At 39.2% G+C, this 13,541-nt stretch overlaps 1 protein-coding gene across 2 annotated transcripts in view; it reads left to right on the top strand.

Annotated features, from left to right (window-relative positions):
* The window catches only part of FUT10 (fucosyltransferase 10), a 316,333-nt gene that overhangs the window by 193,763 nt on the left and 109,029 nt on the right, over positions 1-13,541 (top strand). For both annotated transcript variants that reach the window (XM_044058924.1, XM_044058923.1), the window contains exon 3: positions 5,160-5,460. In XM_044058924.1, coding sequence (XP_043914859.1) covers positions 5,160-5,460 — 301 coding nt within the window. The remainder of the gene's footprint in view (positions 1-5,159; positions 5,461-13,541) is intronic.

Genomic DNA, 13,541 nt, shown 5'->3' with positions numbered 1-13,541 from the left:
AAGGGTTCAGATATATGTGCTTTGAAGGCCCATCTTGTTTTAACCACATATGCACTTTTACATTACATGTACACTAGGATAAGTAAATTAGATTTTTTTTCTCTTCATGTCAAAATACTGTCAGGAGTTCAGAGATGTTCTTCCTTGTATAAGTACAGAAGAGAGAATGCTGTCTGGACTGGCACTTAGCAGAGTCATTAATTATGCCACATTTTTTTATTACCGAACAATCAGCCTGCAGTGTTATGAACTAAAGCATATTTAATGCGATTATATATCTTATATTTGACCATAGGGCCATATTTGACTACCACAGACAACTTCATTTCTTTAGCAAAAATGCACTTTTTAGTTCAGCTACATTTCATGAAACGGACATATTGTTTCTAGAGCCTGAGACTTACCACATTTAGTAATTTTCAGTAGAAGCCATCCCTGTTGCGATCAAATAGTAATATGGAATTTTTTTTTTAATTTTAAGAAATAGTATGGTAATAGAAGTATAAATAATATTTGCACTTTAGGTTTTCTGTAACTACAGTAGAATCATTGTATGATAGCAAATTTGTTGATGTTGTTTTCTTGTTTAGTTCTGCTGAGCTTTTAAGATACAAATTTGAGGACCCACAGGTATGGCTATGGGTGAGATGTTCCTGTGTCTGATTTAAGGTTGTTTTCAACTGCACGGCAGAACATTTATTGAATCTTTCAGTTTCATACACATTTTTATTAGTTTTTGTTTATTAATTTATTAACTATGTAAGGTAGGTGTAGAAGCAGTGGTCTGGTTAAGCAACTTGCGCAGAAACTCGCAGTATGCAGTAAAAGAAAGAATCAAATTCTAGACTACTAGCTTTAGTGTTATACTGCCAGAACCTGCAGCGATTACAGCACATATTTTGTTAGGTTATAACAAGTAATGTGTTGTATATGAGTATTTTTGGTGTCCTGAAGGCCAGATGTCCTTTACTGAACATTGTCCTACACCCCATGAATCTCAAGCAAGAATAAAAGCCCAAACGTGTCTTACCGACCGTTGGATACATTATTACCCCACTCCTTATCCACTGTTATTGTCGCTGTAGCTTGAAAAACAAGAACTGCACAACAGCAGCAGCACAAGGCAGTGTTAGCTGATACTGCCATGATGTCACCTCCTTAAGTCCAGCGCTGATTAAAGTGCAGTGAATGCATGTGTACAAGGCCCTTCATGTGCTTGGGTTGTTCTACAGTTAGCGGCTTATACAGAAGTAAGAGGTGAGTTGTGCCAGTCCCCAGTTTCATACCTTTATTCTTTGAATGAGTATGAATACAAGCTGATGTATTCTAATGATGAATTGATCGACAAGTTTTGTCATTTTAATGGCATTCGGTGCAGTTTAGTGAACTGTATTGGAGAAACGTGTTCTGCCTGCTTAGCCTTCACAAGGACAAGCAGATTATAAAATAAATGGATGGGATGAGATGCATCCTCAGCATAATCATTTTTATTTGGAGTTGTAGAAGGGCAATCCCTTTGTTTTATTTTTATTCATACCAAATGTTAACGTTTCTTTGATTAGGATGATTTTTTTGTGTTTCCATTTTAATTGTTGGCTTTAGTTGTTTCAGTATTTTGCCTCTCACACTGCCTTTATTGAATGTCTGTGGACATTTATTTCTTTCAAATCAGTAAAATTTGGAGCTTGATCTGCCTATAATAAATCATTTGAAGGTTTTGGGATGGCACTGCAAACAGTGAATATGTTGATGGTACAGAATGTTGATACAAATAAGTGGGGTTGGGGGAGTGAGAGTGCACATGTGTGTGTGTGTTAGAATTAGGGTCAGGGGTGCGTTAAACATATAATTTGCTGGAAGGATTAATTTCTTCAAACTTAAAATATGTCCTCTCTGGTCCTTTCTTATACAAAATTTTCTAATTCCTCCCCCCACAGTTATGATGCAAGTTTACATGGGTCATCTGCTGCAATTTTTTTGGAGAGGGGTTTCCCCTAGAATCTCATGACATCTTAACCTCCCCATCAAGAAAAAATAGCAACAGTTTAAATGACCTTTGAATGTAAGTTTCAGTAAAAATGTATTATGTTAAAAATATCCTAATTACCTTATTTTACAGACTCAATTTGGCTGTCATAAGTTTGTGGAATTGCCTCTTGTTTAATACAAGTCTATGCCTTCTGTCCCTTTCCCTAAAAATAGACCTCTGTTGTTGCATCATTATCCTTCTCTTTTAACCCCACAACCTTATAAGTGAGAGATTCCATATTTTTCTACCAGCTACTGAAATTCTAGATGTACAAATTTGCTCATTTTTCCAAACCTCTTGCGTCTTTCTTGAAAAGACTTTTGGATAGGAATACTAATTAACTCAAAACATCAAATATGACTGTATTTTTTAAATATTAGCACACCAGAGTAAATAACTGCATTTTGTTCACATTGCATGATTTTGTTTTAATTTGTGGGTCAGTTACAAATGCTATGTAAAATCTTTTAAGCTGTAGGGCCATCCAGCAGAGGATTATTGTGCTTACTAGACTGCCCATACGATGAGCTGGGCATATTCTAGCACAGACTGGTAGCATGTTTTCAGTACTATAGATATACAGTGCGTCTGTGGCAGTTTTAAAGAGGAGGTTGGATAGTGGGTAGGGGAAAGGAGTTAGAATATGTCTGCCAGGTGCTAGGTAGTTGCATGTCCAGGAGTTGTTTAGGTGGGGAATAAGCTGTTTTTTGAATATGGTTTTGTTAAGTTGTAACCTGACTTGTAGTGGTAGGGAGTTCCAAGTCTTGGCAATGTTGCTACAATGCAGGGAGTCACCAGAGCTGTAATGGCTTTTGGAGATTGTGATTAGTGCCTTGTTAGTGGATCTAAGTTCTCGGTTATTGGAGTAGATGTGTGTTTATATATAATATATATGTGTGTGTGTGTGTGTGTGTGTGTGTGTGTGTGTGTGTGTGTGTGTGTGTGTGTGTGTGTGTGTGTGTGCGTGTGTGTGTGTGTAATATGTATAGATATGTATAATATGCATATATGATTCCCCTGAGTTTGACCGAGCATATGTTTGTTCGACAAACTCAGGGGTGTGATTTAATGTCGATGATCTGGATATGCAAACAGTGAATATGTTGATGGTACAGAATGTTGATACAAATAAGTGGGGTTGGGGGAGTGAGAGCGCGTGCGTGTGTGTTAGAATTAGGGTCAGGGGTGAGTGATGGATGGGTGTTATGTATGTTTGTATGCAAGTTTGTGTATTTTAGGGAAAGGGTTAGGTTCGGGATAAATGTAGTGTTGTCTGTGTGTCTGAGTCTATCTCGTGTAGTGGTAGTGTTACAGGATGGTTTTAATGATTGTATGGTAGGGTTAGCACCCATTACTAAGGTGATGAAGGGGGTGGAGTCCCCAGCCCTCTTTAGTAATGGGTGCTTGCAGTCATTAAAAACTTCCCATAATACTGCCACTATTCAGACAAATTTGAGGGTAGTGTTATGGGGGGTTAGTTTTAATATCAGAGAGGAAATAGTTTTCCTGTATTGATACTATTGCATTTTGTTTTTCTTTTGCTGTTGTATATGATCGAATTTATTTTGTTGGTGTATTAATTCAACATTATGGTTCAGTCATACACAATAGATCTATATCTATATTTATCTATATCTAGCTATATATAATCTCTCTCCCTCTCATATATATATATATATATATATATATATATATATATATATATATACATACATATATATATATATATATATATATATATATATGTATATATCTTTGTCTATGGATCTACTTTCAATTATCGAATTACCAAAACCCCAAATTAGTAAATATTGAGACCGGAATGTCGAACATGCAATTTCCTGAAAGTTCATAACATCGAAAAACACAAAGCAGACCAACCTTCCTGCCATCCACCAGTACAAACTACAACAAATAACACAAATAAGTATCTAATCTACATTTAAGCAGGGAAGCAAGCCTGCCTGCTCCCCCCCCCCACACTCCCTACAATAAAAACAATGGTAAATATACCGTTACGAGCTGTATGGCTGCATGTCTAATGTTTAACAGAATCTACTCTGTACATATAAACAACATAGCTCTTTAACACCTCACCATTCACTACAAAGTAAGGCACCTCTGCCCGTAACAATTCCTTCAAGCTTGCACTTAAACAGAAATACATTTTCATTTCTACAATCTGAGTTGTACACTACACTTTCCCTTCAGTATTAGAAAGTAGAATTCCTTTTTCAAAGTTTAAAAAAGTCTACACCAACTTCACTGCCACCATACCTTTTTCCCAAACACTAGTAAACCTTAAAGTGATACCATACGATAATTAACTGCATTTTGAAATTCTACTATACGATGTTATGAACTTTCAGGAGAACACTTTCGACATTCCGGTCTCAATATGTAGAAGTTTGTGATTTTGGTAATTCAGTATTTGAAAGAAGATGTATGTATACATACAATCACACATATATGACGGGGGAGATTTTACACACACACACACACACACACACACACACACACACACACACACACACTCACTCACTCACTCACTCACTCACTCACTCACTCACTCACACTCTCTCTCTCACTCACTCTCTCTCTCCGTCTCTCTGTCTCTCACTCTCTCTCGATGTGGGCACATACCATGTAGGTGAACATTGCCAAGGTTTGCACTAGTCCAACACCATCCATCAGAAGAACATTCACCAACATATCTCTCAAGTGTCCCTGATTTTAGCTCATGCTCTCCCTTTCCTAAAATTGATGACTTGTTCGGAAAAGATAGTGGACTACAGTAAGTAAATGATCACAGCCATTATACTTAGACATTCGGTGCTTCAGAAAATGCATGTTACCACAAGTACTATTAGTCTGTCAACTTTCTAAATTAGTAATACCTATAAAAGTGTCCCTGAGTGGGGCCTTTGTCCCTATTTATTTTTGGCTTTGTTCTCGATTTATGGATACACTGTTTACTGTTTAATAAATATTCTACACTGCCTCATATTTTCTACTGCTGCTGATATAAATGCATCAACTTTGTGTAGGAAAACCTGCCCGGAAATATCCTGTTTTTGTTCCAGTGTTGACAGTGTTGTTTTTAAATGATTTCAACTATTTTCTTTTGAAGGTTGTGCTTGAACTTGGTCAATTTGAAAACAAGAAAACCACAATGGGAATTAGAGATGATCAGTCTGGGAAACTTGTGAAGAAAGGATATGAACATTTGTATTCAGAGTTGCTTCACAAGCATGAACTTCTCAACAATGAAAACATTTTTAGTAGTAATAACAAGTATCCAATCATGCTCTGGTGGTCACCACTGACTGGTGAAACTGGAAGGCTTAGCTCCTGTGGAACAGATACATGTTTCTTCACAATTAACAGGACCTATCAAGATCATCCCATGACTAAAGCATTTCTGTTTTATGGTAAGAGAAAATTATAAGTAGCTTATTTATGAGCCTGCCTGTATTTCTAAAACATGCATGTACTGATTTGTAATATTCATTCAGTTTACCAAAGCAGAACACACTAAACATATCACATGATAGTCCATTAATTATGTATTTCTGTATCACAGAAGATTACAGTATTAAGGGGGTGCTTGTAGTTATTGTAATGGCATTTTCACTGGACCTAATTCTGACACCATCAGAAGCAGAACTATTTTAAGTAGTCATTGAACTGTGTGTAGTGTGTGTGACAAAACACACACAACGTATGAAAGAGCAGCATTTAAAAAGGGGCAGTTTTCCGACTGCAAACGTCAGCTGCATGGCACAGAGGGTAAGACTTTGATTTCAACACAGGTGACCGGGGACTGTCTTTGGACCCAGGTACTGGAGGAACTAGTAAAGGAGGGTGGTAGTGATTGGACAGTGTTGCTGGTTCACCCATCCCAGAGGAAGTAACCATCATATGGGATGAAGAGGTGTGGTAGGTATTCCAATGCTATGCCTGTGTGGTATCCTTCATTGTGCATTTGTGGGAATGAACACAATCTCAAGGGAAGGCACAGCAGGCCCTTGTGTATGTGAAAATACCCATCAGCTTCCAAGGAATGGGAGAAGGGTTAAGGCCAAAAATGGTAAGTCCCTTATGGCTGCTTGGATTATGCCCATTCCACAACTCGCTCTTACTCCATGGAAGGAGGAATGAATGTGGGGGCTTGATGGTTGGCAGACGTTTATCAAACTTTTTGATTTTTCTGTCTGCAGCAGTCTCTAGCAAAAGTAAATAAATGCTGCTTTCCCTTGAAAACACATTTTTTTGATGCTAGAGATGTATGTTCTTACTTGAATCTACGGATACTGCTTGTAGTAATATTCCCCTTAGAATAGACTTGCTCAAAGTAGCAGAGCTATTAAGTTGTTTCTTTATTAGGTTAATTTTTGTCATATATTTTTGTGTAATAATTGTCTAAGTAAGAGAAGTGATATCTTTACTTTTTCCATTCTTTGACATTACCAGCTTTTCAAGTATTATTTACTTGCCTAAATGGAATCTCTTAGTATTGGTAACAGGTTCAAATCATAGTATGCGGTATGGTAGTTTTACAGCATTTTTTAAACATCACTACTGGCAGTAGAATATACATTTATGTTTGAATAAATTCAATGCTTTTGTACAGTTGAGAAATTGGAAAATATTTTAGTCTGGCAAGTTTTAAATTCTTATATGTATTTTTGGTGTTTCATGTCTGCCGTACTTGTGTATTTATGCATTTGCATGCTTCTGAGGCTCTTAGCTAAGGGTGTGCTGTTATAGTAATAATATTCAAGTAGGCCACTTTGTTATGATATATTAGAGTTTGAGTGAAACTGACAGAAAACAGTGTAGAGACAAGAAACCTGCCAAAAAAGCAAGCAGTGAACAAGGCCATGCATAGAGAATGTGTCAGGAGAAAGCATACCTCTCAGCCTGCCGACACTGAAAATGGAAAGAAAGGCCCTTGAAAAGTAGTAGCATCAAGCTAAAACTCTGCACTTGTAGTCAGCATAAAACCTGAATACCAAATGGCGCACACTTCTTCCACTTCCAGAAGGAAAGTGAGATACTACTGAAAAACATGTTTAAAAAAAAAAAACAGTGTGTGATAAAAATGATAGAAAAATATATGCACATTATCAAAGAGAAGGTAAAATCTGTAGTCTTTAATAAACTGTACTGCAGAATTCTACCGCACAGTCATTTGTTTTTGCTTCTGAAAAAGTGAGATACAAGATGTGTCCTCTTTTTTTAAAATTGTTTTGGTGTTTCATGTCTGCCGTACTTGTGGAGTGTTTTTAGCTTATTTGATTATCCAGGTGACTAATTGAAAGGTGCCCTTTGCTACATTCTTAGCTGAAACCATTGCTTTAACTCCTATCAGTGAAATGTAAGCAGTCTTGATTATTTATACTGCATGGGAGATACTCTATAACCCTAAAAGTTACTATTAAGCGGTATCTTGCCTACCCTCTGTGGGACTTACTACTAATATACCAAGTGGCTGTTATGCGCTTTTGTGAACCTGCCTAGCCCTAGCATTCACCTCATAAAACCTGCTGTTAGAGATTGTTCTTTTTCTTGACATTCATAACCTATTAATGTCTGCATTGCTAAAGTTTGTTATAACTTTGGAACACATTACCCATTGCAAACTGCTTTATATTGATATCCACTGTTAAACTTCCTATTATATTATATTCTAGGCATGTACCTGTGTTATATTTCAATGATAAGAGATTGTTTTACTGACAGACTAAACATTTTAACTTAGCCTTATTAGTACAGGTGTCTAATGTTCACAGTTGTTTATTACTGCTATTCTAATGATTACATTAGTAGATGTTCTTCGTCTTCCCTTGCTGCAGTCCTGACAATTGGTAGAACGTCCGTCCCGGCCCGCCCAATACCAGAGGAGAAGCTGATCGCCGGCGTCGGTCATTAGACTGACGCCCAGTACGTCAGGGTACTATCGCATGACACGACGCCATTTTCCTTGCTTTTTTTTTTGCATAGTCCGATGCAGAAGCAATTTTTGGCAGTGCAGGTTTTCCTTCTGAGATTTTCGAGTTTCCGAGTTTCAGAGTGAATACAGAGTTGGTTAAGTAACCCGAATTTTTTTGCCTCAGTATTTTTTTGGATTTCGAAAAGTTGTGAACAGAAAATTGAAAAAGTGAAGCTTGTATAGGATGGTAGGATTAGGGATTATCATACATTGTGTGTACCTACCTTAGGTGGGTGTTGGTTGCCGTGCTGCTTTTTGCTAGCGCACTATTTAATAAGCGCTTGATTGATTTAGAAGAGGTTGGTGTGATAGAAGCGTTATTGGGTACCTACACTACACTATGCCGCTTCATGCTTCGCTGCCTGCTTCATCTAAATCCTCGAAGTCTAGGGGCCTGAAGGACGGGGTGAGGTCCTGCAGTCCGAGACGGCGAGCTCTTTAGAGCCAGGGGTGTCTCAGGGAGTCTCAGGTGTCTCTCTTTACTGTTAGTTGATGTCAGTCTCTTTACTGTTACAGGAGGTGCAGGCTGAGGTGGGCCTAAGGGCTCTCTTCTTCAGGGTTCTTCCTTCCTCCCTTCCCAAGGTAGTTAGGGCCTCTCCCTTCTCAAAGCAAGTCTTTTTAGGCTTCTTCCAAGTTCAGCTCTTTAGGGGGGCCTCCTAGCATTTCCTCTAGATTTGCTTCTCTACTACATTTAAAATGCCCCCACCCGATATTAGATTACTCTTAAAATGGCCACTGATAGTTGATAAGGATAAGAGGGGGTAGGAGATAAGTTTGAAGAGTTTAGAGAGTTTCCTGCTTCACAGGATTCTGATTCAGAGATTCCACTCCTCTTCCTCCTCCTTCTTCTTTCTGTCAGATTCTGTCTTCAGATTCCTCTCACTCCAAGCTTCTCCTCCTGAGGATTTTCATTTCAGAGAACCTTTTCAGGGAAAAGGAGCACTTTAAATGGGAAGGCCAAGATTACTCTGACCTGGCTTGAATTCTCTTGAGTTTTGCTTGCCCCCATTATGAATCCTGGCTATTCCTCCCCTGTTGTGAACTTGGTGGAGGATGTTTTTTTTGCCCAGCTTCTCTGAACCCTGATTCTGTTGCTGCTCCTGTGTTAAGCCTGATCAGTATTATATGGCAAGCCTGGCTTTAACAAATCCAGGGTTAAAGCAAAGACTGCAAAAGCTCAGGCCCTGTGGTGTGAAAGGATAAGAAGTTAAAATTTGTTGGGTTGGGGATAAAGAGGCAAGGCTTGATATGCTGGCATATCAGATAGATAGGATTTCTTGTATGAAATTCTTTCACTCTGCACATGAGTGAAATTATCTCCTCACTCAATTTTGAATTATCAATCATGTTTCTGAATAAGGGCAAAAATTCTAGAAAGTGTGGGAGGTGGAAGGTAAAGAGTGTAAAGAGTTGTGCTCATGGTTCTGTGTGTGTGGGTAAGTGGGTTGTTCTTCACTGAGTGGATGTGCACAGCTGCTGAGGAGATTTCCTTGTAGCTTGCAGCATCTTAGTTCTGTTCTTGCCTTTAGCTAGTTTTGTTGAGAATGTGACATTAAGATAAAGTGTGTGGAGACTGTTTAGTGTTTTTGCAGGTGCAGCCAAGTTTTTGTAAATTGGTTACATAGCAGGAAGCAAAATGGATGAGGACAGTGCAGGATTAGGCCAGGAAGTGGTAGCAATAAGATAGGTGCAGTTTAGTAGAGGCAGGTAGTCACTAAGGGGGTTCCCTATCAGGGGCAGGTGCCCCAGTTGCGGGTAGGTCTAGGTGTGTCTTAGGCAGGCAGTAGGTAGAAGGGCACAGCCTAGTGGAGAAGATTGTCAGACAGGTGGGGGCTGCAGACTTCTGGTGAGGGAAGGGGTGGGTGTTTTTTTCAATTCAGAGAGGTGCCTGGCAGCTCCTTACACACCAAGATTTGTCTCATTTTCTATGTTTTTCCGCCAAGATTGTTTGAGGCTCACTCTCTCTGGATTTCATTACCCATGTACAGATTTATTCAGCCAGACAATTCTCCAGAATTAGCCTTTCCGGATTTTATCCTACACAAAGAAAAGAGGCAGACAAGCAAGTTTCTCCACCAATCAAGGATTTCTCTATGTCAACTAGTCAGGTGTGGACCCAAGGGCAAGATTTTCTCAGCTGTTTATTCTCAAGGAAGGGGGGCAAAGATCACATGATGGTTTCTTTGGATCTCAAGGAAGCTCTATGGATCCCAAGTTCAAGGCTGGAAATCGTTAGTATTGTTGGTTCTGAACTGGAGCAAGACATTATGGTTCTCTATTGCCCTTTGGTAATCTTACTGCGCCCAGAGTATTCTTAAAGCTCCTAAAGTATCCTTCAGCTTACTTCAGGCTTTAAGGCCAGAGTATTTGCATTATCTCTTCGACTCTTTGATTCTGGCTTCAGAAAAGTTTCAGAGTCTCTACAGCAGTGATAATATGTCATCTCAGTCCTACCTCAGTGATAAATTACTTGGAGCTTTGTAAAGTTCAAGCTAAAATCTCTCTGATTCTTACTTCAGCATCTGGAACAATCTTCTACAGAAGAGACTGCTTCGGTTTTAACCTGTCGATGAAATAGCAGCGCTACTAACTATTCCTCTGCATCTCTCAAGTCCGTGCTGTTGATGTGCAGATCCTGCATGCACATGTGCTTTGGCATCTTAGAGCCTAGAGTCCAACACGCCTAACTGCATCAAAAAAACTGTGGGGTCATCAACTATCTGCAATGACAGTCGTGCACACTGCAAGGACAGTCAGAAAAGCATTAGGGTTCATGGGCCTGTAAGTGGAATTCTTGTGAGGGGCTCTGGGATGTCACCTAGGAAAGGACTGGACACCCAGATGGAGTATGGACACAGCACTGCTACAGATTTCCCGGAGCTCATGGAAAATGTCATTTAAATAAGCTCAAGATGTCTGTGAAGTCAGGAATGTCACTCTGCATGAAGGATACTCTGCCCTCTCGGACTTTAGCTTAGATGTTTCATTTTCCAGATAAGTGGGACACTGCTTGGGAGTCCATCTAGGACATATAATACATGGAGAAAGTGACCGTCATGTATCACCACATGCAAGACATGGGAACATGTTCAACATGTAAGTTCTCAAGTGCCGGGTGAGAGCTCAAGGGAAGGCGTTAGCCAGCATCTGCTTAGATGACACAAGTGGACAAATCATTCTCAAGAACTCCCTATCAACCATCAAACACCTTCTTATTCTTATTCCACAGATTTAATGGGACTTCATGAGACTCAAATCTGACTGGTCGCAACTCTACCCAGACCAGAGCTGCCAACAGCACCCACTAGACCACCTAAGCAACAGGTATTGCACAAAGCATCTCATCACACAATCTTGATAAAGATGATCATCTTCATCAGTTGGGTTTCCATGGGGTACTTCTCCATCCATAGCCAGCTACCCAGATCCACTAAAAAAACCAGAGGTCAGACAGGACAACAAAAAATGATTTTCATACAGTTGCAAAAAAGAGTGCTCCATTCCTTTTTCCTCTGAAACCTTCTTCTCTATGCCTTTCCACCTCTACCTCTTCTTCCAAGGTATTACTAAAGAAGGACTCAGGATTGGCCTGATGCATTTTTCATTAGCTCAGTCTCACTCTCCTACATAAGCCTCCATGAAGCATGTGAAGCTCTAGAGCCTCAACAATGGTTAAATGTGATTCAATCAATGAGAAGATTTTTGCTACTAGAGAGTGCTTGCAGATGTTGGAAGATCATCTTGATTTTTGAGTTCTTCAATCTTGTGTTGGAGCATGGTTTCTCTTTTCTTCCTGGTTTCTTCATCACAGTTGTGAATTATAGAAGGAGGCCTAGTACTAGGAGAGTGTTTGCAGAAAAAGAATAGATTTTTTTTTGAGGGCATTGTAAGAATACCTTGTTTTCGCATTACTCCTTCAAGCAGTTCTTGAATCTCATAAATAACTTGATTATTCATGAGCTCCTTGTCCTGCTTCATATGATTTCAATTGCAATTTATTTTTTACCACAACCTTTTGTGACCCACTTTGTTTTCAGATGATTGTTGTTCATGGAAGACTGCTAGAGCCCAGGCTATAACTCTTTTTCCAAGGAGCTCCTACTCCACATTTTTGTCTTTTTTTTGTTTTGTGAAACTTTTTACCAAACCCTTCATTACTACTGCCTGAATTGAATGCCTGTTTTTTGCATTCTAGTTTGGCTTTTTCTGTTGGCTATTACTTCTGCAAGAAGGGTGTCAGGCCCTGAGGGCCTTGGGAGCAGTATTTTGTTTTTTGATGTTCAATAGTGCAATTACACTATTATGTTTAAAAAAAAAAAGAAATTTGCTAAGGTGGTTTGCACTTGTTTCTTTTAACCAATAAGTTCATTTTTTTAGAGCTTTTGATAGGGCCCCAAAATAGGTGGGAAACTTTTTTGCACAGCATTTTATTAAGTGGGCATATATTAGAGGTTTCAGCTGGGATTAGGGCTTCAGGCAGTCTCTAGTAGTTTTTGTTTTACTTGTTTTTTAAGTTCACTAGGCTAAGCTTGTCATTCCAGGCTATTTTTAGGTTGTTCAGCTTTGCATTGCATTTTGTTATTCCCATCATGGCAAAGAGGTTCCAGCTTTGCTATTTTTGCCGCCAGCTGCCAACTGCCCAGCATTTCTAAGGGAGTTCAGTTTACCATACTACCTCTGGAGGCAGCTACTTGGAGTTCAGTGCAGACTTTCTTAGGATCATCACCTCACCTACCTATATACTCTAAGACTAGACTTTGCACAGCTGCAGCTGTTTTGTTCCGAGGAGCTGTTGGAAGCTAACCAATTTACTCCCTCTGGGACCTCTGTTTGGGTCGGTTTGGGTCTTAGGTGAGTTTACAAATATAGATGAAGGGTAAGAATGACTGGTTTGTTTGTACATGTTTTATACATGTGTTGTAGATTATCAGTTCCCGCTGGGTGCATTCCCCCTCCCTTCCTGTGTTTCTGGGTTGTGTGGGTGTCTTTTTATTTACCACTAATTGGATTATTTTTTCTTTATATTATACTGTACATTTCAGCCTGGTACCTGGTGTTCTTTTGTAGTACTATTCTTTATTCTAAACTGTTGAAATATCTACTCTAATTGCATACTAGAGCTACTTGTTATTGCCTCATTATATTAACACCCTCTCTCCTTACCTTCCTACCTTCCTAGCTGTCTATCCGCTACTCTGAACTAAGGAACTTCCTGGCTATTAAGGATACCCTCATCTACTTCAAGCCTTGCCAATTTGGATCTACTTTTGGTGCTGTCCCAATACTTTACTACTGCTTGAGCAGCATTTTACAAAGTACGTCTTATCACTTGACCCTGTTGATAGCTATTCTCAGCTCTGTTTTATAATTGTACTAAATGTTTTGGCCTCTGTGTCAGGAATGCTAGCAGCCAGACTCCTCTCTAAGACCAGTATTTTCTAATATTTTCTTTCCCATACCGCCTACCTTATCCTTCCCAACTAGTTATTTTTCTGCCCTTAGTCACCTGTTGTAATA

This window comes from Protopterus annectens, chromosome 17.part0 (genome assembly GCF_019279795.1).
Source record: "Protopterus annectens isolate FY-2018-M chromosome 17.part0, PAN1.0, whole genome shotgun sequence".
Taxonomy (NCBI): Eukaryota; Metazoa; Chordata; order Ceratodontiformes; family Protopteridae; genus Protopterus; species Protopterus annectens.
This window is presented reverse-complemented; position numbering and strand designations above follow the sequence as displayed.